The sequence below is a fragment of the Rhodnius prolixus genome, unplaced genomic scaffold (genome assembly GCF_049639745.1).
Source record: "Rhodnius prolixus isolate KJV_2025 unplaced genomic scaffold, Rpr scaffold_7, whole genome shotgun sequence".
Taxonomy (NCBI): Eukaryota; Metazoa; Arthropoda; class Insecta; order Hemiptera; family Reduviidae; genus Rhodnius; species Rhodnius prolixus.
In genome coordinates this window covers 31,931,664-31,955,977 of record NW_027411582.1, presented here as the reverse complement: position 1 = coordinate 31,955,977, position 24,314 = coordinate 31,931,664, and the positions used below count along the sequence as shown (strand labels likewise).

The 24,314-nt window shown below is 32.2% G+C and overlaps 1 protein-coding gene across 15 annotated transcripts in view; it reads left to right on the top strand.

The window, feature by feature from the left end:
• LOC141447435 (5-hydroxytryptamine receptor-like) overlaps positions 1 to 24,314 on the top strand; it is a 427,009-nt gene that overhangs the window by 393,019 nt on the left and 9,676 nt on the right. For all 15 annotated transcript variants that reach the window (XM_074114951.1, XM_074114961.1, XM_074114960.1 and 12 more), the window contains 3 exons: positions 4,950 to 5,059; positions 10,416 to 10,790; positions 13,593 to 23,728. In XM_074114951.1, the coding sequence (XP_073971052.1) occupies positions 4,950 to 5,059; positions 10,416 to 10,790; positions 13,593 to 14,133 (1,026 nt within the window). In that variant the 3' untranslated portion in view covers positions 14,134 to 23,728. The remainder of the gene's footprint in view (positions 1 to 4,949; positions 5,060 to 10,415; positions 10,791 to 13,592; positions 23,729 to 24,314) is intronic.

The following is a 24,314-nucleotide window of genomic DNA, read 5'->3' as shown; positions in this document are numbered from 1 at the left end:
ACGGATTTGGAGAGGTGACTGTGACAAGAATGATTGGTTGGTTTAAACAAAACGTACACGTTATTACAAATCTAAAACGAAAAGTGGAACAAAATGGTCTCATCGATTATTTTTGTGTCAGCATCGCAAACTGTCTCCTTCCATGTTGAGCTTCAATAAGTTGTGGCAGTAATTTCTTTCTTGTATCTATCAATTCTCCAAGAAGTAGCTGAACTATTCTTATATCACTTCCTTCTACTTTTTTGTGCACTTAATAGTGGCAAAAAGCTCTGTACAGTATGGGATATTTGTTATCGATTATTTTATAGCGGTCGATTGATTAAGATAGGGAAGTTTACATCATTGTTATTGTGAGAAGGAAAGAAGACAAATGAATGTGTTTTGTTAAATGCATTAATGATTCACCTGTGCTCGAGAATACAGAAAAGGTGCAGGTAGGACTATTTATTATTCCCACTTAAATTTATGAAGTATATCATTTACAATTTTAATATAAAGTTTATAAAGATTTCCTTGATACGTGTTGATGGTCCATTCTTGGTATTGACGAATTGACCAGCCACTAAGAGTGAACTCTCTGGCCAAGTTAATAGAATTACTTATCAGCCAGCAGGGTTATTCCCCGGTAATGAAGTGATGTTCAGATGGCACGTACAACAGCCCTTCTTAGAGTTGAAGGATCTGTACGGGTAGATGGAGCATCATTCAATGAGGGATGATGATGTCGAAGAGCTCCTGCTTGCCGTTCTCATCAGTTAACTAGATTAGTACTCTGTGAAGTATATAGTTTTGCCGCCCCTGACAGCCAAAGATTAGGCATTACTTGTATGCTATCCAAACATCCACTGCCTAAAAGTAAGAGTTTTCAACAGTCTTTGTTAGTTTTTGTAGTTACACTTTAGCCAATAATTGGTTAAATATTTTCTTCGGCTACCTTAAATTTTCTCTGTTTCTTAGAATGGTACATTATTTGATCATTACAAAAAAAGAAAGAAATGAATCAACAAGAGAAAGTATGAGAAGGAAGGACCGTTAAAATGGGTTGCAACTTTTTTTGCAACAGTTAAATAAAAGGCCCATTATTAATCTTAATTAAGTAAAGAAACATTTGAAAGTTTAGTTTGCAGTCACTTTTTCGTGCCCTGTACTTATGTGCGTTTAATTAGTAAGTCATCATTTTTACATTAATCATTAATAGAAATCTAATAATTTAGTGGATTATTAAATTCTCAGCATTAAATATAATTTTAAATTATATTTTAGCAATACTTTTTAAATATTAGTTATCCCTGTTTCTGTAACCTGACGGAAACCTCCATCTAGTGCGTACTAGTTGAACAACGTGATGTATGTAACGTAGTGCGTTGGTGATGAAATTTGTGTTTTAAACTACTACTCATAAAACTAAATCAATTACTAATAGATAACTTGCTTAAAACTAACAATAGTAGAAAGTAGTTAACAGCAATATTACTTAATATGCCTGTTTTGGAACAAATTTGTTGTAAGTACATTAAATATCAATATAGAAAGAATAATTCGTAAAGAATTAAAACATAGCTTAGCAATTTCAATTTATACACTTCTAAAGCTCAAGTTAATCCAATATTCTAAATTCAGTAATCTACCTAATCTTCACTAGGTACTCTTTAGGTCCAACTTTAGAGTTGGTCTTTTGAATTATTGAAACGATTGCTGGAGAAATCTATTATTTAATAATTTAGGGAAGTGATAAGCTTTCACTTGTACAGTAAAGAATCAGGCAAATATTTCGTTAATTGAAATTGATTCATTTCTTCGAATTGCTTAGAATTTATGAGCTTTTATTCGTACATTGAATGCGGGCTTATTTTATTATTGTAAAAGTTGGTCTACTTAAAAACAACATGCAATACTGGAGAAAACTCGAATTTTGAGTGGATGCAATCTTAATACTCTCATATACGAATAACAAGAGAAAGAAATTCTAAATCAAGAAAAGTTTTTTAAATTCGAATTTGAAAAGAAAATGATAAAAAGTTTTTTTGTTATACTTCTAAACTATTTAAGGCAGAAGAAGACTTATTCTTTGGTAACTTCTTACTTTGGCAGAACTTCAGAAAGAAGGTTTACTAGTTTGGCAGTCAGAGAAAGTAGATAGAAAGAGAAACTGAAGTTTCTGAAAGAGAAATTATTGTAGTAAGTTTTGCCTCTGATTTAGTTTTGTGCATGTCAATAAATGAAGATTACTCTGTCGCTTGGAAAGCATATAAAATGTCTTGAAAATATAATTAACCCTTTCCAGCTCGATGATGCCATATGGCATCACTAGTTTAAAATGTATTATTTCATGCTTAATTTTGGTATAATTGGCATCATTTTAGTTTTCTTTCATGTCTGTTGAGGCACAAGTCGTGATTTTTACATTTTCATCTGCATTTTTTCTGTACAATAATTCGGCCCGGAAAGGGTTAATTAACAGGTAATCTTTACTGTTCAATGGGAATACTGAATCAGACCAAATTACTTCAATTTCTGAAACATTTGTATTTAATTGACCTTTCATTCAAGTTGATAAATTTCCTTTTCATTTCTGGGAGATGAAGATGTGTTTTCTCTGAAACATAATTTATTAAGATGTCTTAGTTTTTCCGTGATTCGATTTTGTCTTATCCCAAGGAATTTTTAAAGAAAGCCTGGTCGGTTACCCATGGTTAGTGATGTGCATCCTCCTTAGTGCATTTCCAACTATTTTATTTGAAGTGCCAATTTTGGGAGTTCATCGAGCACTGAGGATTAGCCACATTGGCCTGCCTGTAACACAAACTAGAAATAACAACTCAATCTGACCGGATATTTTTCTTTGCCTGCTGTTGCAGAGTCCCCACAAGGGCTGGGCCAACGTGCAGCGGAAACCAGAGTAGATAGTCCCTCTTACCTCTTTGTGATGTCACCTAATTCACAGAAACGTAAGGAGCATGAACCGAATAGTTACTTCTCGCCAGTGAGACCTTAATGTCTTCTCAGAGTTTTTATTTTTTAAGTGTCTAGTAACTCAGGGTTACAAAATAAGTTTCTTTCTTAAAAGGCTGTTGGCTAATACTTCTTTTCTTAAAACTGTCCCTGTTCTTAAAATGCCAAAGTCTCTTGACGCTAACCAGTGCTCATAGAATTTGTCTTCTTAGGACTTAAAGGGATGGACTGACATGTCGCATTCAAGACATAAGCAGATATCACTCCCGAGAGTAAGAACTTAGTGCTTTAATAGTGGCTAGGAATGCTTACAAGCTGAGTATCATAATCTGCATTGCCAATATTAAATTAGACATCTGTAACCATTGCATGAATTTTCTTCTGAAAGAACCTAAAGATATGGTCTATAATTAGAGTGTCTGGTTTTAAGATCTAGATTAAACAAGTTTAATAAAGACTAGAGTACATTTTATTGTACACTTGGTATGTAAGTGTGCAAAGAGATTATAAGTCACAATCGTAAAGTATAATATTAATTAGTGAATAGCATCTAAAGGAAGATTCCAAGACCAGAGAGAAATAGAGAGTTGAGACTTTGATGGTAGTACAAAGTTGTCATCTTGAGTGAGTGGGTAATTTGATAAATACTGTACGAAGTCCACACCTCTTATATTACAGGTCATCCTAAGAATTTTCTTCGCATTTTCTTTTTTTTCTTCTACTTGCCATTTCAGTATTCTCCCTTCCATGTTGCGCTGTCTTTCCCCTTTGCCAGTGTCATCTTTTATATTGTCTTCCATTTATTTTCTAGAGCGCTGTTTTGATACTTTATGATGTAGTTAAACTAACATTGTGAACATAGCTTCTTCTTCTTTCCTTACAATCTGCTACTATTGTTGTTTACAAAATAATAGCCACCACTTTTCTCCCACTCTTCACCATTACTTTTATAATTCATGTTATAACCTTTTTAGAATTATTACGTCTGTTTTAGCAGTTTTTATTGCTTTTTTTTTTTTTATTACTTTTACGACCTTTTATTGTCTTTCTGAGTTAATAATAAATTAGAAAAAGGTTTGCTCCTGCAGTTTTCTTTTAATTGAAATTAATTTCCCTGTTTCCTTGCATAAAGAAAGGTTGTACTGTAATCATTCTATTTGAGTTCATCACGTAATTATAAATTGGACCACGTTGAGTAGTATGAGATAGGAATTTGAGTAGGAGAGACTCCTAGTTTTTGATGACCAGTAATAAACTCACTGGCTAAAAAAAAAAGTCTCACCCAAAACCTTTGCTTTAAACAGGAACTCCTCCTGAAATCTTTTGAAGGATTTTTCTTTAAATAAGTTCTAGATCTTAGAGCAATAAGAGTACAAATTTGTAAATAAAATTGTTGGAGACAATGTGCAAACTCAAAATTTAGAACTTCTTAAAGGCTGATTATTATTTTATATTTTATTGCAGTGAAGATTGTAAGAACTAAGAGCAGTGACATTAAACGTTAGTTACAGAGATGTCATTATGAAATGCTGGGCTGCAAGAATCACAAGAAAAAGGTGGGCCGAAGAGTCTGCCAATCAGATGCAGAGAGAGGGCTAATTTTCCTTCTCTTTTTCCCGATTATAGTTTTAATAATTCTTGTGGTAACTGAATCATTGGCCACCTCAGGTAGCGTTTACTCATTAATGCTGATTTCTATTTGAGAACTTCGAGTCCATCAAGGCACCTCTAAGAGGTGATCCCTGATATCGTTCTTCAAACTGATATATGTAACGTTAGCCTTAGCATTCTAAGATAATGAAAATCATATGGTATTCTTGCCATATTCGGAACTTTGCTGTAGCAGACACAATTTAAAAAAGAAAAAAAATTATTGATTACTTATCGACTTAATATTATTTCGTTTTCAAAATTTTCAAGTTGAATTAAACATTTCATCACATGATTCAGGATTCTTCCTACTAAAATTGAAATTAACTGAAAATTCACTTTTACAGATTAGCCAAGGTTGGATTCTAGGACCAGAACTATGCGATATGTGGACTTCGTCGGATGTTCTTTGCTGTACAGCTTCCATCTTACATCTTGTGGCCATAGCTGTGGATAGGTGAGAATATATTTGTTTTTTATTTCCACTTAACGTAATATAAAATTGTTGTTATAGATGTAATGGATAACAAGGTTAGTAAATTTAGGGAGGGATGGTAAATGTTGTTTGTTGATGAGTATGGCCCACGCGTAGATCCCAGGTTCGAGACAACCTGATGGCTCTCAGATTTTTTTTCTTCCTAGGAGCTTCTTACAGTTCACAGTCCGGTAGTGGCGCCATTAAACTTAGGAGTAGGTGGGCCTTAAATTTATTTTTAAAAAAACTACTGTAATATACCGAGCTAACATAATTTTTGGGTTTCATAGTACGGTTACTTATGAATTAATGATTCTAAAGCAAAATATAGACATGAAGTTATTGTTCGAGCGAATGCTGCAGGTACTCTCGAAATGATGATTCAGTTGGTGACTGTTTTCCATCGATTCGGAGGTTCTTAATGTGTCCTGCTGTTATCAAGTCTGTTTTCTTGCAAGGTGGGTATGACGGCAAATAATGTCTTCTCCCACTCTAGACTGGGTCCTCTCTCTACCTCCAACCGTAACTATTTCTTTACAACAGTAACAACTGTCCTACCATCACATCGGAATCCAGTAATATTAACATAAGATCTTGGACTAAACAGTCTTAACCATTTGGCTTTTAGCCGAACGCAAGGAATAGTCTATTACTTGGAACATATTATTACATAGTATATAACTATGGGGGCCGTACTTAAATTACGTAACGCAATTTAAAGAGCTTTTTAATCCCTCCCCCCCCGATGTAACAGATCGTAACAAAATGTCAACCTCCCCTCCCCCCCTAGCCAAATGTACGTAATTTTTTGTTATGGAATATCGTCATTGCATAGTATTTAATTAAAATCAAACATATATTTTTTATTTATTACTTATTTAATTACATTATCACTTAGTATGAAGGTTGGCTATAGTAGAATTTGGCGCGAAAAATATCGTTAGTATTTTTCCATTAATGACCAAAAAATTATAGATTCAATTGGAAAAATTACGTACAAGCATTAAAAAAACCCCTCCCCCGAACCATAACGAATGGTAACAATCGAGCCTTACCCCCCTCCCCCCTTGCGTTCGTTACGTAATTTAAGTACGGCCCCTATGGAGTAAGTAACTTCGTTCCGATGTGTACAAAGCCCTGAGTTACCATTCAACTGTTCTTTTAATTATTTTTTAATTATTCTTATTTAATTATTATAAATATTCTTTTAATTTTTAAATAAGTTTGTCTTATGAATTGACAACCTTTGCTGCTTTAGTAACTTGATTACTGTCACATAAAAACCTCGTGTAGACGCTGTAATTGTATTTCATCATTGATTTTTAGTAATTTTTTTTTTTTCTAATGATCAAAACGTCAAACTTCGTGGCCATAAAAACTTGTTTACTTTAGAAATTCAATTAAGTCCGCTAGAAGCTATATCCAGGATCTGGTTTAAAGTTTATTATTTATAACCTGAAAAACTTTTCATATTTAAAATATATTTGACAGAAATATAAAATACTTTTATATAATTAATATTTCAATTCAATGATGAAATTTTAAATGGTTTACAATTTTCTTTTGACAAAGCAAAACTTTTGAAATCACTTTCTTCTTTAAAGAAAAGGAACACCCTAATAAATATAAAGAAAACTGAGTTTAATTTTATTGATTTGAATTTGTATGGAAAGTAAATTATGATAGAGAGAAGCTTTTAAAAAAGATCAAGAGAAAACTTTGTGTAAAATCTTGAAAGATATTACTTCAATAATTTGGAAAAATGTTGCAAAAATGAAAACGAAGTTAATATAAAAAAAATTAAAGGAATTTATTAATTTACTTAAAAGTTTTTCATTTACAATTTTAATCTTGCTGGAAAATTTAAGTTGTTTTGATTACTTTTCCGTGCTAAAGAGGATTACAAAATTTAATAGGGCACAAACTAGATAAAGGGATTATTTTAAATGCTAGTTATAAGGATGGTTGGCGTTAGAATTTAACGTTCAGGTGTTTTTTTTGCTTTAAACCTAAAATAACCACTTTAAATTTTATTATCCTATTAAGAAACTTAAAAGTTCCTTTAATAATAAATTCTAACTCCCTAATTAGGAGAGGGGGTATTAATAAAATAAAATTCTTTGTAAATTATAAAAGACTTGTGGAACATTGTAGAATTATTAGATTTAAGCGAAAGTCAGAGGTAACTCAGCCTTAAAAAAACACGAATTGGGTCCCTAGAATAACCTTACTCTATTCTTCTTCCTAACTAAACGACTGGAACTTATGAATTGGCTATATTATCGTAGGAATTTAAACATTAAAACTTGCACCCTTTAAATCATTAATTCATTTAATAATTTCAAAGCTCTAAATTTCTAATTCAACACAATTTCTTCGATTTTTGGCCATCTGATTAGAGCAGTGCTTTCCAACCTATGCTGCGCCGAGGCACCCAATTGTGCCACGCGTTGCATTAAAATGGATTATAAGTTAAAATATATTTTAATCTCATATTCCTATAATGAAATTTTACACAAAATGATGCGGGAATACCATCAGTTTCTAAAAAAAAACAAACCTAAACGCTCAAATTGAAACACTTTCATTGTGGTCCTTGCAAAGTCAGCCGTCGCATTAACCACACACTGTTGGTCACTTGGCTAGTAACTGTTCAACTATAAACTAGTAAAATATGTCACAGCTTTCTTCGTTCATCTTTATTGACTGTTCAGTTTTTGGTAACTTTAATCACATTTAGTGGGGCTTTTTATAATCACTTTCTTTTTGGTTACAATTTTACATGAATTACAGGGGCACTTCTTGACATCAATAATGGACATTAAAATAAAGAATTTCTTTGTTATAAGATTGATTGCTACTGTATACATGTAGAACGGTATAGACGGGTGAATGATTGGGTTTGTTATTAATTAATGTTAAAGCCTGCCACGAAAACTTGTATTTTTGTTGGATTGTAATAGGTGTTGTTATTACAGCACTAGTTGAGAGCATAATACGTCATTTTAAAATGAAATTTCAGTTCCAGTGTGCCGTTTACTGTTTGGTATCTGACTGATGTGCCATGGCCAGAATAAGGTTGGGAAGCACTGGATTTAGAGGATTGTTTCTGGATGGGGGATATCTGCGGTGGAAAAAAGAACACATCCTTGAGGAACTCCACTGTGGATTGATGAGAATCTAGTGGAGCAAAGTGAAAATAAGAGAAATCTATAAGGAATATCTAGTAGGGTGAGGATTTATAAGGCAGGATTGTGATAATTTCCATCTCACCAGTAGGAGAAAATAAAAAAAAATGATTCTTTAGTCGCATTCGTAAGTTTCTCACCCGCCGACTTTACTGAATTACCATCTAATTTGCATAGATAAATATATAAAAAATTCACATCATTATAATTGTAAATGTTTCTTCTGCAATTGTCTCTCTCTCTAAAAAAAAATTGCTAGTTCTTGCAAATAATCTTTTACCGCTCGTTCTTTTTTTTAAATTTTTATTTTTAACGTTTTTCACAAATATATAAATCATTTAAAGCAATTAAAAGTAAATAGTTGCCCAGAAATTTGATAAAGTATCCTAGACTAATATGCTTTGTGGTACTGGGTTCGATTCCCGGTCTTAGGCCTTGGATTTTATTTAATGGTTAATATGAGAAATTTACAGTAAAGTATGTTTGCTAGTCGCCACCGTCCACCGACACCTAATTTGGTAAGTTGGACGTTAAGCCCCGCCTGAAAAAAGTATCCTAGACGTTTACATCTTCTGCTCCAAAAAAATTGTATCCATGAATCTTCACACTAGTTTTGTTGGGTATATAAACATTCACTAGTTGGCCAATAGAGGAAGCATATTCTGAATTGCGTTGGGTTTTTAATTAAACCACAAAACCCTGGGTTTTAACTGTATCAACTACCACTTTATATTGCTTCACGCATGCTCCATGTCACTTATTTCAGGGTAATAAATTAAATTTTTTATTTGGTTTTTTTTGTGGTTAAGAAATTTTAATAAAAAATCTTCTATAACGTTAAAACCACGCGAGTATTTTAGACACTTTAAGTTAGGATTTCTAAACACGTTTATCGAAAGAAAACGTATTGATGTTAACGTAAGGATGTAACGAACAACGAGCAAATAGATTTTTAGACCAGCGTTTTGCGAGTACGCGAGTTGCTGGTTGGTGGTACGCGAAAAATAATCAATGATAGCGGACATAAAAAATTAAATCATGAAAAAATTATAAAGAAACGTTTTATTCCTATAATTCATAAAAATTATTTTAAATAATAATATTATACAGTAAAGTTGTTAATATGTACAGTAATAAGGTTAATCTATTCTCAAGATATCCGAGAAAATATAATAGCACATTTAACAGAATTAAAATTGTCTTTCGTGGAGTATTTTCCCAAAACCCGAAAACACAAATGATAATCAGATTTCAAAGCCCCTTTCTATAAAGAAAATTTAGGAAAAGCTACATCATTATCAATAAAACTTAAAGAAAAATTTAATAGAATTATCATGTGACAGAACTTAAATGATAACTATGTAAATATCTGCTTAAAGAGACTGGATTGTAACGAGTAAGCTCTATCCAAGCAACATTAAATTTAATTGGTACTTACAGGTAGTTGAATGCTTAAAAGAAATTAATTTATATTTGGGAACAAATGTAATAATCCTAAAGAAGAACTTTGTAAATTAATTAATAATTTTGAAGAGAAAAAAATATGTACGCAATTTTTAATTGATTAAAAAAAGTTTTAAAACTAAGATCTTACACTTTATAAAGTTTATAAAGTGAACATGAACTTGAACTCCTTTGTAACAGATACATTGTATCTCTACACAAATAAAGATAATAATAATAGAATAACACACTCGGAATAACAAATTTCACGAAATACAATCATTTTTACGAAGTGGTACAATTTAGCATGATGTGTTATCAAGTGGTATTTAGTTTTTACTGTACTTTTAATGCGGTCAGCTTTAACTTAACCACTCCTTTTGCATTTTTAAGTCTCCCTCCTATAATTTTAGCGCATCAACTACTACTTTGGTCTCCATTAAAGGCACTTCTAATAAATAGAACTCAGAAATTACTCTTGAATCGTTTAAAGCTAGCATTCTCACCTGTTTACGAACTTTTATCCATAAATCTATCAAACTCTTTGTGAAGTCCAAAATTGGTCAGAAATAAAGAAAAGATGCGGGCTATGGCAGATACAAAATTAACTAAACCACAAATAATTTGTTGGAAAACAAACTTTATTAATTTGTTAAAGCTTATAAAATAAATAATTTTACTCATTACACATTTTGTTTTGTTTCCAGATATTGGGCAGTGACTAATGTTGATTACATTCATACCCGAAATCGTGGTCGCATTGTCGGTATGATCGTGGTTGTATGGTCAGTTGCTTTGGTCGTCTCATTAGCGCCACAATTCGGCTGGAAAGATCCAGACTATTTGGATCGTATAACAATACAGCAACGTTGCTTAGTATCACAAGATGTAGGTTACCAAATATTTGCTACGTGTTCAACGTTCTATGTACCTTTGTTAGTTATTTTGGTACTGTATTGGAAAATATTTCAAACTGCAAGAAAAAGAATCCGAAGAAGACGTACAAAACAACATACCGCTCAAATGAAAATCGATGGTAAACAGAAATCTAGCGGCCCGTTTAAGTTCCTATCGAAAAAGAAGTAAGTATAATTTTTTTGTTTTATTTTCTTTATCCTTAGTTTTAGTTAAGTCTTGTGGAGGGCTACTTACATGAGGTTAACTGGATGTTATTGTTAAAATAATTCTGTGGCAAAGTAATGGCTATTAATTATCTAAAGAATTAATTGGTTGTATGGCCGTTATTATGTGATGTTCGTTATAATGATTGGCTGGGGCCAAGAAGCAAAATTTTTTGAAAGAAATTCCTTCCGCAGCAACGGGGAACAGAGGTTTGTTGTCTTTGATTTTATCCATCTCAGCACTATACCCCTGACCAATTTCGGACCTTTATCCATCGTCATATAGTAAAACATTACCATGAACGCATAAAACACGTGATATGCTAAGATAATAATATAAATGCATGCTAAGGCAGGATAAAATTAAAGATATTATCCAGCACTGAAGACCTAATTACATTTTCAAGAGGGTTGTTTTGCTATCATAAGTGGGAAGCGACCTGAAGGCTATTTTTGAACTATGACGTAAATACCATCCACCACTCTGCGGCCATTAACTGCAGAGTAGATCTCAGGAGTGGTGGCTCAACATCACTGGGCAGAGACAGGCGAAGGTATTCAGAGGCTGACTGCAGAATTAATCCGTCAAGGCCGCGTGGGGGGGTATAAGGATAATTGTAGGCCTATTAACTAGGCCACTGCAGGCACAGAAAACACATGCATCGCAAGGGCCTGGCAGATGATAGCCTCTGTAGGTTCTGTCAGGAAGAGGTGTAGAAAACGGCACTGCACGTGTTGTGTCAGTGTGAGGGGCTTGTCTGGCTAAGGATGTTACTTGGGGAGGAAAAACCAAGGTCTTGAGAGCTTTACCCTGGAGTTCGCTCTCCAGAATTAAGAGTCTGATTAAACGGACAGGTTTGGAGGGCTAGCTCTAAAGTTGGGGAGCCACAATAGATCCAAAGGGGTCGCCGTGGCGTAGGCCTAATTTAATCTAATCTATTCTATCATCCACCATTTCTACGATTTACCGTCCTTTCTATGGCGACGACGGCCGTTTTAAACTATTAGGGTAGGTTTCAAAAGTTTTTCTTCTGTCTTGAATGAATGAATCAGTTACTAAAAAAGATGTATAACATATACAATTCAATCTTTAAATTTTATTTGAATTCTTCCAAGGATATTTACAGAAAAGACGGGATTACAATCCCTCATTTGGAAGTTTCCCCAATTTCTGATTTTTTTTTTTTTTTTATCCTTTATTTTAATTGAAATATTATTGAATGGTCTTTATTTCTTATCTTCCTGAAGATAGCAAGTCATGTTTGCAAAAAGCATTAAGCACTTATGATGGCAGTGAATATAAGGTTACACTATAACCTTCTCAAGTGGAAGATTGTTCGAACTTTGCTGAAAGCTGTTACTTCTGTCTTAGTTCAATCTTTGGAAATGTATTTTTATAAAATCGATTCTGAAGTTCAATTTTTACAAAAAAAAAAAAAGTAATTCATATTATTTAATCATCATATTCGAAGTATTTCATTTTTAAATTCAATCTGGTTCCGTTTTTTTTTTTTTTTTTTTTTTTTTTTTTTACAAAATCATCTTAATAGCACCTGACAATACTTCTCTTTAGGTGAACTGTAATTTTCTTTTGGAGACCTTATCAGCGCTTAACGGCTGTTTAAGAAAGCAAAAACTTTACGAGCTGCACGTGACATGACTGGGTGTAAGCCATTTGAGTTGCTAGTAGTGGTAGTAGTAGTAGTGAAAAGAAAAGTTTGTCGGCTTTTCACATTGGGGGACCAGGAGGCTTTCTTTGAAGGTAGTGGGTTAGTTGAGGCTTGACTGTATTCACCACTTAGGTCACGCACCTTTCACTAAGTCTCCCACTAGTTCATTTCTCAAGTCCTTTACTTCTTCCATTAGTCAACTCCCTTATTTACTTGACCTACCTTCTAGTATCCGACCAGGTTGTTGCAGCGACAGTTTTTACTTCTCCAGTATTAATTTAATCATCCGTCTGATCTTTTCTTAGGTATATAAAAAAATAATTACAGTATTTTTAGTTCAGAGAATTACGTAAGAGAGAATTCTCGTAACTACCTTGCCATGTCATTTTTGTTCTTGAAAATTCTTTTCTTTTTGTAGTTAAATTTGTTTTTATTTTGAAGTACGACTCCGTAGAGTTTGTCTTTTTTCTTAGAAAAACATAAATTGTCTTATAGATATCTGTCACAATCTCCATAAATGCTCTCATTTAATAATCCCTACTATTTTATTCTTTTTTGTTTTTATAAATTTTGAATTTACTAATTTTCTTTTAAGATCTTATTCTGTGCTTCTATAATAATTTTTAAAAATTTTACTTAAATTCAAACTCCTTACTGAAAATTGTACACCAATAAGATTTATTGCAACCTTTATCTGAGAAACTTTTCCGTATTTCTTATCTTGGATGGAAAACTTGAACTTTGAAAGAATTGGAAATGTGCAGAACTTCAGTGCATTAGTTCAATCGAGATCAACACGTTAATGCTAAGTGATTGAAGGGTTCAGAATCGTTTAGCAAACTGTCTAAATCTTGCCACTTGGAGAAAAGTTTTCTCTCCCACTTATAAGTATAAGTATAATTTTATTTGCTTTCAGGGTATTACTCTATACAAATGGAGTATTGATACACATATTAAACAAATTAAAATACCATGTAATTACATATAAAATAACTAAAAACTAAAAATTCTTCCACTTATAAACACGTATAATATTTTTCTTTTTTTAAAAAAAATTAACCAGATTGAGTTTAATTAGTGTTAATTGGTTCAGGTTGGTGCAAGAATGGGAGACAAAGCGAACAGGCGAGGTGGCACTAGTAGAAGGTAATGTGGAAACAGATAAAGAAGGCAGTGATGCTGGAGCGACTACGGCGTTCACAATTAGCACCAATCATGGCCACACACCGTCCAATGTGAGTCCTGAACGGTCTACAGCAGAATTAACGGCAAATTCTAAACCACCGCCGCCGTTACAACCGCCTTCCACGCCCGTTGTCCAAACCAAACCAAAACGAGACGCTAAAAAAGAATCTATCGAAGCGAAACGGGAAAGAAAAGCGGCGAAAACTTTAGCGATAATTACCGGAGCGTTTGTTGTCTGTTGGTTGCCATTCTTTATAATGGCTCTTTTGATGCCTTTATGTCATACATGTTATATTAATGAGAATCTAGCATCTTTATTCCTTTGGCTGGGCTATTTTAATTCAACCTTGAATCCGGTCATTTACACAATATTCTCACCAGATTTCCGACAGGCTTTCAAAAGGATACTCTGCGGTGTTAGCCATTCTAGACCGAGAAATCTCAGGTAGAGAGAATAGTTTTCCTTTTAACCTCGCAACTCCTTCAGAAGCTTCAAGTTTTTTTTTTTTTAATTTATTTCTACCGTAATTTGTTTTAAACAGGAGGCGGATAATGGTTGTCTTCTACTTATAAGTCCTATATTTTTTGGGGGGTTTTAATGGCTTAAGAAATAGTTTTTTTTCTTATAATTGGCTAACGATCGGCACGAATGTATGCTACCATGAGTGGCAGTTGTTATAAGTAGTTGGATACACATATAATCACAGAATCAAAACACAATCAGGTTGATGAAAACTCATCTGTACCTTACTTTGCCAGTTATATTATATATAATATTATTTTCAAGACCGACACCTCTACAGAACATACAATTCGAAAAATAACTAAAAAATATATTGTTATACTTTTTTTTTCGTCAACCAATCAAAATTCAATTTACCTAAAATATAAGCTACAACATTTATAGGTGATGTCAGTTTGTATTTTTTTCCCCACGTTAGTGTACTCAGTGCTCTTAGATAAAATGATTCTTTTTAAACCTCGCACAAATCCCAAATGTCAAGTTAGATTCCTTTAGAAAACTTTTTCTTTTTTTTTTTATATATATATATAAAATTCCAGAAAACCCAATGAAGTTAGACCAGAAATTAAGATCAAATGTCTTGCCTACAAAAGTTAAAAGCAGAATTGGATTGAGAATTGGAATGACACATGTCATTCCCTAGGATAGCAAAAATTCTGTATTTATTTTTTGATATATACAGGGTGACCAAAGTTATATGCTCCACCCACTTTTTTTTTAAAACGGCGGGAAATTTCCAAAAAAATAAAAAACACTTATTTAATCATTTTTAGTCTAGTTTATTTTCAGTGATTGACCCACTTTTTTAAACCCCTGTATCTCGAGATACAGCATCCAACTTTTTATTTCAAATGGAACGTTATATTTTTTGTTGCATATTTTTATAGTATTTGAGCTCCAAAAAAAAAAAAACCAAAAAAATTATTTTGAAATCGGTTAGGTTTTTTCAAAAGTTATGGTAACTTAAAATATGAAAAACAAATTTCAGTTTATTGTCAAAATACCGTTATTTTTTTTAAAGAGTCTGTTCAAATTATGCACAATCAACGGATAGGCAAGCCAAAACTCTGAACTCCCACGCTTTGATTGTAACAACACTTATGGTGGCAAAGTCAAGATCTAGGCAGGCTAGAGTTATTTGACGTTCAGGTTGTTTTTTCTACAAACGTTTTGTGTGGAGTTTTAGGAAATCAACTAATCGGCCCCATACTTCTACAGAGAGAACTTAACTGGTGCAAGGTATCGTAACTGTTTTTAAAAGACATTTTGCCAGTTCTGTTTGAAGATGTTCCTCTACAGCGTCGGCTAGATATGTATTTTCAACAAGATGGTTGCCCGCACAGCACATAATGCGAGAGTTTTTTCGAAGTTACTTGGACAGAAATTTCTATGAAAAGTGATTAGGGACTCATTGTCCCATCCAATGGCCACCTCGATCTCTGGACTTAACCCCAATGGACTATTTTGCGTGGGGATATCTAAAAAATAAAGTGTACAGTAACCTTAATCCCGTGGCTTCAGTCGAAGATCTGGAACATCGAATAACTCTAGCCAGCCAATATCTTGACTTTGCCACCATAAGTGCTGCTACAAACAGAGCGTGGGAGTCCAAAGTATTGGCTTGCCTATCGTTGATGGTTGATGGACAGTTTGATGAACAGCTTCTTTAAAAAACATAAGGTAATTTTGAAATTAAACAGAAATTTTTTTTTCATATTGTAAAGTTTTTCTTGTTCTTTTACTAAGAAAGAACTTTACTTACACAACTAATGCCTGCCACTAGTTATTAAATAATATGTGGGTTTGATAAATAATAAAACTCGCTAAATTTGTAAGTAATAACCTGATTTATTAACACATTACCTTTACTCACATTAACATTTACTAGCAACTAACGCTATTCATTACAGTAACCATTTACAACAGTCACAACAGTTTACTGTTACTAACTCACTACGTACGCCACAAAACTGTTCCACGACTGACCACTGGTCCGCACTGCACCGAATTGCACTAGTCTCTGCTACACAAACAAAGCTCTACTCACTAACTGACTAACCGCCTGACTAGCTATCTCTGAAGCACTCCGCAACACTGACTCTCTCAAACTGTCACTTCCAAAGTGTCTCTCCAAACTAACGTCTCTCCCAGACTCATTCAAAACTAACTGATTAAAACTGATTAACAACTCTAATGACTCCTTAAAACTGACTTCTCCAGCTGTGTCTGCCTCCTTTTAACTGCGTGCCTCCCTCCAACTGGGACTGCCCTCCTCCAACTCTCTGAGCATAAGTTTCCACGCCCTCCTGACGTTCATTGGCTGGAGAAAACATACTGCCACCACCTCAGCTGGGGCCGCCCTCCTCCTACTCTCTGTCTCGCTCCTAACTGTCAATCACTGGCTGGGAAAACACATATGCCACCACCCCAACTGAGGCCTTTCTCTTTGCTGGCTTTTACACAGGTCACTAACTCCTTGAACAATCTAGCCCTTTCCTTTCTAGTTCAGGTAGAGACCGGCCCTTTTGTTTACACAGTGGTGGCCTGATACCGACTTTGGTCGCTTAACCCCTAGAACAATCTAGGCCTTTCTTCTCTGCCACAGGTAGATACCGGCCTTTTGTTTATGCAGTGGCGGCCTGTTACTGACTTTGATCGCTCAACCCCTAGAACAATCTAGGCCTTTCTTCTATGCCCAGGTCAACTTCGTTACAATATTTTAAATTACCATAACTTTTGAAAAACCTAACCGATTTAACATTTTTTTTTTAGGAGCTAAAATACTATAAAAATATGCAAAAAAAAATTATAACGTTCCATTTGAAAAAAAAAAGTTGGATTCTGTATCTCGAGATATTGGAGTTTAAAAAAGTGGGTCAATCACTGAAAATAAACTAGACTAAAAATGATTAAATACGTGTTTTTTATTTTTTTTTCGAAATTTCCCGCCGTTAAAAAAAAAGTGGGTGGAGCCTGTAACCATGGTTACCCTGTATATACATATTTTTACTGGCCCTTAAATGAATTATTACCTTTGTTACCGGTCACCCCTTAAATGTCCAATTCGCCCATCCCGACAATCAACTATTTCTGAATAGATTTTATGTTTTTCACACGTACTTTTCACCATCATAGTTTGTAATTTTTGGTTTATTGTGTTCTTAACAATTAATAATAATTGTGCATCTTTTTTTTTATATGAAGATTTTTAATTTAATGCAATTTCATATAATTAAAATGTATAGTCAATAAATAGTAATAGTTTTAAACTGAGATGATAATTTATGTATTGTTCCATAGGATGTATAGGAATAAAACCTTGCAATGGAGTTTAATTCTTAAAACTATAAAGGAAGAGTTTATGAAAGTAACATAATATAACCTTAGTTTATGAAAGTAACATAATATAACCTTAGTTTATGAAAGTAACATAATATAACCTTAGTTTATGTAACTTCAGTTTTTTTTCTTTCTGTTTATCATCAGGTAAGAGTTGATAACTATTTTATTTTTTTCAATTATTTCATTTAAGTTATGGCAAAAGTTTGTTTTAAACGAAATTAGTTTCATTTACTGCATCGCATTTGTGTTTAGTTTACAAAATAAATTAGTTTCAATAAAAGTCCCATCATATTGTGGGGAGATTATAACTATTTTGAAGTTTCATTTTTTTTTATCTTGCTTTATTGTTTAAGGTTTTGACTTTAAAGTTTCCCAACCAGTTTCGAGGCTTTATCGAAACTTAGGTTTTTGTTTTCTTAAGAAGGTTTTGTATGCTTAAAACCATCATATACAGAGAACAAAAAGTATGTACTCATTTCGTTTTCTGTTTTAATAAAATAATTAATAGTTTATTATTATTAGTCTTTGCAATCAAAGTAAATGTTATCACAAGTTAGGTTTGTTATTTTTTAAACGAAAGTAATTGAGAAGGGTACGGGCAGAAAATAAGCCTCTTTTTTTTCCAGTACAAGAATCCTGCAAACAAAGATGTCTAAATTAGTGTGGCGAGGTAGATTATTGTCTCACCTCTAAATGTTTTCTTCAATACAAATTACTGTGGAAGAATGCCAAGAAAAATATATATATATGTTCCTTAGCGAATTCAAGATGCTTGACTTCAGTTGAATATTGTTTTCCTCTTGGCGATGTGCCATTTGATTAAAGAAAAAAAAAAAAACATTTTTACTAGCAGAGTTACTTGGAACTCTCTTTTTGATCTGTTGAAGCGGACTGCTTGTACTCACGAAGAAGTGGCAGGTTTCTGTCCTATATCCTTATCTTAATAATTAAAAATTTTATTTACTCTTGAAACAACGTTTGCTTTTGTAAATAGATTTAAGTAGATGTAAGTGGTGCAAATACTTTGTAGTACACTGTTGTAAGTTTTTTTTTTTGTTTTTTTTTTGGCGCATCAACAGCTGAGGTTATTAACCCTCGGAGCTTTTTTCAGTGCACTGCCAGCCTCCGGACTGTGTTCTCTCATTACAGACAACACTGTCCATCACCGGACAGTGAACTGTAAGAAGCTCCTAGGAAGAGAAAATCTAAGGGTCAGCAGCTGGATTCGAACCCGGGACCTCCGCGTGGGAGTCCAGTATGCTAACCGCAAAGCTAATCCCTTCCGTGAGTAAGTTTATGCTAGCCCTGCCATTATATATATATATATATTTTTTTTTTACGTTATTCAAAGCTAAAAATTGCATCAATTAAAAGTTTTATAATAAACTATCGTTAATACTACTAATGTGTGAGTAATGTTTTCATATCATTTTTTGTTATTTTTTTAAGGATGAAAATATTGTGGAAATTTTCAAAAAAATGTTTTGAGAAAATCTCTAAATTTTTTATGGATCTATTTTAATCTTTTGTTTTAATAGATGTGAAAATAATTTTGCTTAAAAAAATTATTGAACTTTTTATATCAGTTATTTCTAATAAAATAACTGCTTTGTCCAAAGTTGGCCTAATATATGTGGTGTACATTTATCGTTTGCAAAAGAAAATTTCAATGTGTGGGATATGTTGTTATCAATTAAAATAAATAAATAAATAATACAAATAAAAAGTATAAACTTTTATTTCTTCTACATTCAAAAAAAGTACAATATATGCTAACGAATACATAAGACTTCCTTATGAAAAAGTTTCTTTTGTTTAGCTTTGAATGTACATTTTAAATTAAGGAATGTTTATTCCTGTAAAAGGTTTTATTATTCATTTCATTATAAAAAAAAAATTGATAAACTGGGAAAATAACATGTTAATGCGATTTCTCCTCTTATGTAGTCATTTGATACATTTTTCTCACTGTGTTTATTGAAATAGGAAGATTTGACATTTTACAAATTGTTGACCTAAATTTTCCAAGTTACAAAAAAACTATTATAGCTTAAAATAGTTATTATAAGCACAGACCTTTAACGTTCTACAAGCTTTTAGGGTTAATTATTTTGAAAATAATTAGTTTTAAATATATTTTTCTTTTAGGATATTTTCCCATGTTTTTTTTTCCCCCCATGTGAGATTTAAAAGGAATCTTGGTTCTTATAGACAGCTGGCTTTCTTTAAGTAAACTGGAAGATTTAATTGAGTTAACTTTGGTTTAGAAAATATTAACCAATTATTCATTAAATTTAATAACTTTACATTTACTTCAAAACAGATGACCAGTTTCTCTTTGGTAAATTATCTGCATAAGCCATTTGAATACCCAAAAAATCAGTCAGTACTGTTATGTCGGTATCTCTCTTTTAAAGAAAGAAGTAAATTGAAGGCTTCCATTTTTTTTTGTTTTTTTCGTAAGACATTTTTTGGCTGAGAGACTTTTTCTTAACTCTGTGATTTAAGGTTTCTAGATTATTGTACATGTCCCATGGCACGCCAGAGGTTCAAAAATACAGAGTAAATCGTCGTAACATTGTGTCAGCAGGACTAAGATTAACCGAGTCGGTGGGCACCACTACCTTTAAAAAATATATTCTCCTTTTTCCATAAAACAAACTTAGAATCTTTGGAGTTTGCGTAATTCAAAGAGGTTCTCTCTCGTGACCAATTTGTAGAGGAACTGAAACAAGACCAGGTGGTTTTACTGAAAGAATGGTTGAGACTTAGATTGGGTTACTGGCTCAGTTCTTTTTTATACTTAAGGACGGACACTCGCCTAGTTAATGATAATTCTTTCCATTTGTCAAACAAACAACAGCAGCCATGTTTTTTCAAATAGGCACAATTAGATCGGGTAGTCATTAGATTGGCTTTTTAATAATTTTTAGGAATAAACTATTTTAATTCAAGTTCCCGCCCCCCAAACACAAAAAAATTTCAATCAATCTCGCACTGGATTCTCAGGTAATTTTATTTCCAAATATCTAACATTCCTTTCTGCATTCTACTCTTGCGAGTTCGGCCCAATTCGTGTAAGCTATTCGTCTTTTTAAATTGTCGTTATATTAAAAATATTCTAAGCTTAAATAATTCAATCTAAAAGGTAAACTCTCTGTATCTAAAATGAATTTTTCTTTTTTTAAAGGTTGTTTCATTCACTTTTAATTATTATCATTGCTGTGAGAGCATTTAGATTTTTCAACAGAGGAGTATTGCGAGGTAATGTATATAATTACAAAAAAAAAAGTGAGAATTTAATTCTGCCATATTTTATAGTTAAAAGTTTTTTTTTTAAAGAATAATTTTAATGAACAATTAATAATAATAAAAAATCTCTGTTGTAACAATTTAAAATATATTCATAAATATTAGTAAAAGATGAGAGTCTAGCTTAGGTCAAATAAAGTTGTATACTTGTGAATTTGGTAACTTAATTGAGTTACCTGTATAGATATTATAATTATTGAAAGTTTATTTTATTAAGTTATTTAATTAAAAAAAGACAAATTATATATATATATCCGAATAAGATCAGTTTTATATTTATACATTTGTGATATTGGCAAAAACGTATTTGTTTTAGAAAGAATAGATAGAAACTAATTATGGAATATTCAAATATGTTTTCAATGGATCTTAAGTTTAAAAATAGAAAAAGTGGGAAGTTCAAGATATGCATAAGGATTCTGCAAACCTCTTAGAGTCCCGGAGATTTGCAGGAACTTAGCGTGTTCAGTAACATATCATTTTCCCCCTTTAATTTTTTTTTTTCCCACTTTACATAAAAGAAAAGCCTTGAAATCATTTTCTTTTAACTAAAACATAAACTGTTGTATAAAATGTTTCAACTTAATTTTATACATGTACCTTATATATTAAAAAAAAGAGGCTTTTAAATTATGTTATTTTTAAAAAAATATATATTGTAAATATATAAATGTAAGTTTATGATTGTTTAATTTTAATATATACATATATATTTATATGAATGATATTACTTTCAAAATATTTAGAGAGGAAAAATTATGAATTTGTAAATACTCTTGTAAATATTTAAATATATGTATTCAATTAGTATGTATTAGTGGAATTATTTTTTTATTCAATTATTGTTATTATTATTTTTTTGTTTAAATACAGATGTTTCTCTGTCTATACACTGATTGGGGTTCCTGGATATTCTGCTTCAAATTGTTTCATATAAATTTCCCAATAATGCTTCAACTTTGTACTGCAAGGAAAATGTTAAATGATGACTTCAAGCGCTTTAAAGTTGGGCTGATTTTTGTTTAACAGTTGCAATTTTTTGAGTCACGAAAAGAAGGGTTTAGCCTTAGGGTGTTAGATATTCATTCCCAGTGATTTTGTTTTATTTATTTATTTATTTATTTATTTATATAACGCCAGTGCCATTGCTATTCCCTCAATTCGGCGACTTGAAACTTAATTTTGGCAAGCTTTTGTACTGTTGATTCACACTCGTACCTAATAATCAATCAATTCGTACTTAGCTCATTTAATCGTACTTAGACCTAAATGCCACCTCCTATTAATGGAGGAGGTTGCAGCTTCTGGATACCGATCAAGTTTTCTGAATCTGGAGTGTTTAGACTAAGGTCCACGTATTCAAAGCCAGCATTATCTTTGGCGGTAATTCAAGTAGTCGAAAGAGGCGTCCAGTTTAACCTCGTCAGGAAATATTTGAATCAAGGGAGTAATGTAATCCGTAGATTAGCACCATTAGAGCGCCAGGCTCTCTTGTCCTCAGCTGAAAAATAGTATGGGAATGACTAAGCAAACTGAATGGCGCTGATGTTCCTCCTAGGATCAGGGCTTTTTTGCCTGGAAGGAAATGAGATAGCCAGGCAAAGCGGGGATCAATCTCCTTTCATTTGAACTTATGGAATAGGCAATAAATCAATCTCTCGTTAGAGTAGTTTTGCAGAGCTTTGGTCTGGAACAGCCTTTTTTCTAGAACAAGAAACTTCATTGCTACTTTCTTGACAAGCCTGATATCAATTTGTTGATTGTAAGGTATATTTGCTACAACTTTTAATTTCTTCTTCTTAACTTAAAAGAATTTGATCACGGAAAATTAACCATAATAAACGTTTGGAGACAAGGTATCAATACCCAGTTTTAATATAGCATTTCGAAGATAAAGCTAGTTCAACTTTTCTTGTAATTTTATTAACAATTAGAAATTCGTAAATAACTCCGATAGGGTGTAAACAGATGAACATCTCGAGTTAAAATTTTATAAATATTAAATTTTAAAAAAAAGAAAAAAAACGAAGCAAATAGAGAACACATCCCCAAGTTCGGAGGGAATATGGGTATATATAAATGATGTTTTACAAATATGTTTTTGATATTTGTAAATAAAGAATATTATTTAAAACATAATTATATATTAGAAAAATATAAATACATAAATGTTGTGTGCCAAGCTCTCTTTTTTTAATAAAAACAAAATCATCTTTGGATGTAATTTTTTTTATTTTGTATATAAAAGAAGAATTTTTAAAATCATCATTTTTGTTGTCTGGAAAGAATACATTTAAAAGAAAAGGCTACTTCTTAAAATTTAAAAATAAGAACTTAAATTTTGTTTCTGTAGCAGCCCACCTCCCCGAAAGAAAGAATTGTACTAAAGGGACAATAAAAGAGAACAAATAGCATAAACAAACTTTATTTAAATTGAAATATTAATAAATAAAACGTTTATAAATATGAATATAGGATTTAATTTTAGATTTGACAAATTGTAATAAAAAAAAAAAAAAATAGAATATGCGATGTGTTGTAATTAATCTGGTCTAATTATTGTAAAAAAAATAATTAAAAAGAAATACAGAAATTAAACGTTCTTATTGTATTTTTATTTTCCAGAATTAACTTTAGTAGAAAAGGCTTGCAAGACAGATTCATAAGGCAGTTGCACTTACAGAACAGTTGAAGTAACCTTCCTCTAGTAGGTAATATGTAGAGTTTGAAGGGGATAGCATCGTTCTTTCGTATGAACAAGTATGGTTTAGTGTAGTCTTATATTAAGTATATCAGATATAGTTACGCGCTCGAAATAAATTTTGCCTCAAGTTTTAAAAATTATTTTGGTCTTCAGGATTAAGCAGGTAAAGTTTTAGTTTTTAAAAGTTTTGTTCAAAGTTTGTTTCTGCTAAATTTTATCTTTTAAAGGTACTGTTGGTTCTCTTAACTAAATGCAATTTGATTAGGAAAAAAAAAAGGCTTCAAGTAAAGCCTTGTAACATTGAGCAGGTTCATTTTTCGTCTTTTAGAAGATACTTAGTCCAGAGATACTTAATTTTAGTGATGGAATTTTTAAGTTTTCTATCTCAACTTTCACGAAGTAAATAGTACACTTAGCAATGGTCGAGTTGGGCCGAAATAGCGTACTTTCGATGAATCTGCTAGGTAACAGTTGATGTCATTTACCATTGTACCTTGGTCGCTGAATTTTTGCGACTTACAAAATATTTCTTATTACTAGGTTTATGAATCTCACAGGTCAGAAAACAATAGGCTTAAGAACTCTTATTTGCGATATAATGTACCAGCGTCTCTTCCCCTAGGTTTTTTTTTGTTTTACATCGTGTTGTGCCAAGTGTAGTTAGTTTTATTGTTAATAAAATAATATATATAGGTTTTATTTTATGTACTTTAGCAAAAGCTTTGATTTGGTTGATACTAGTTTTACCT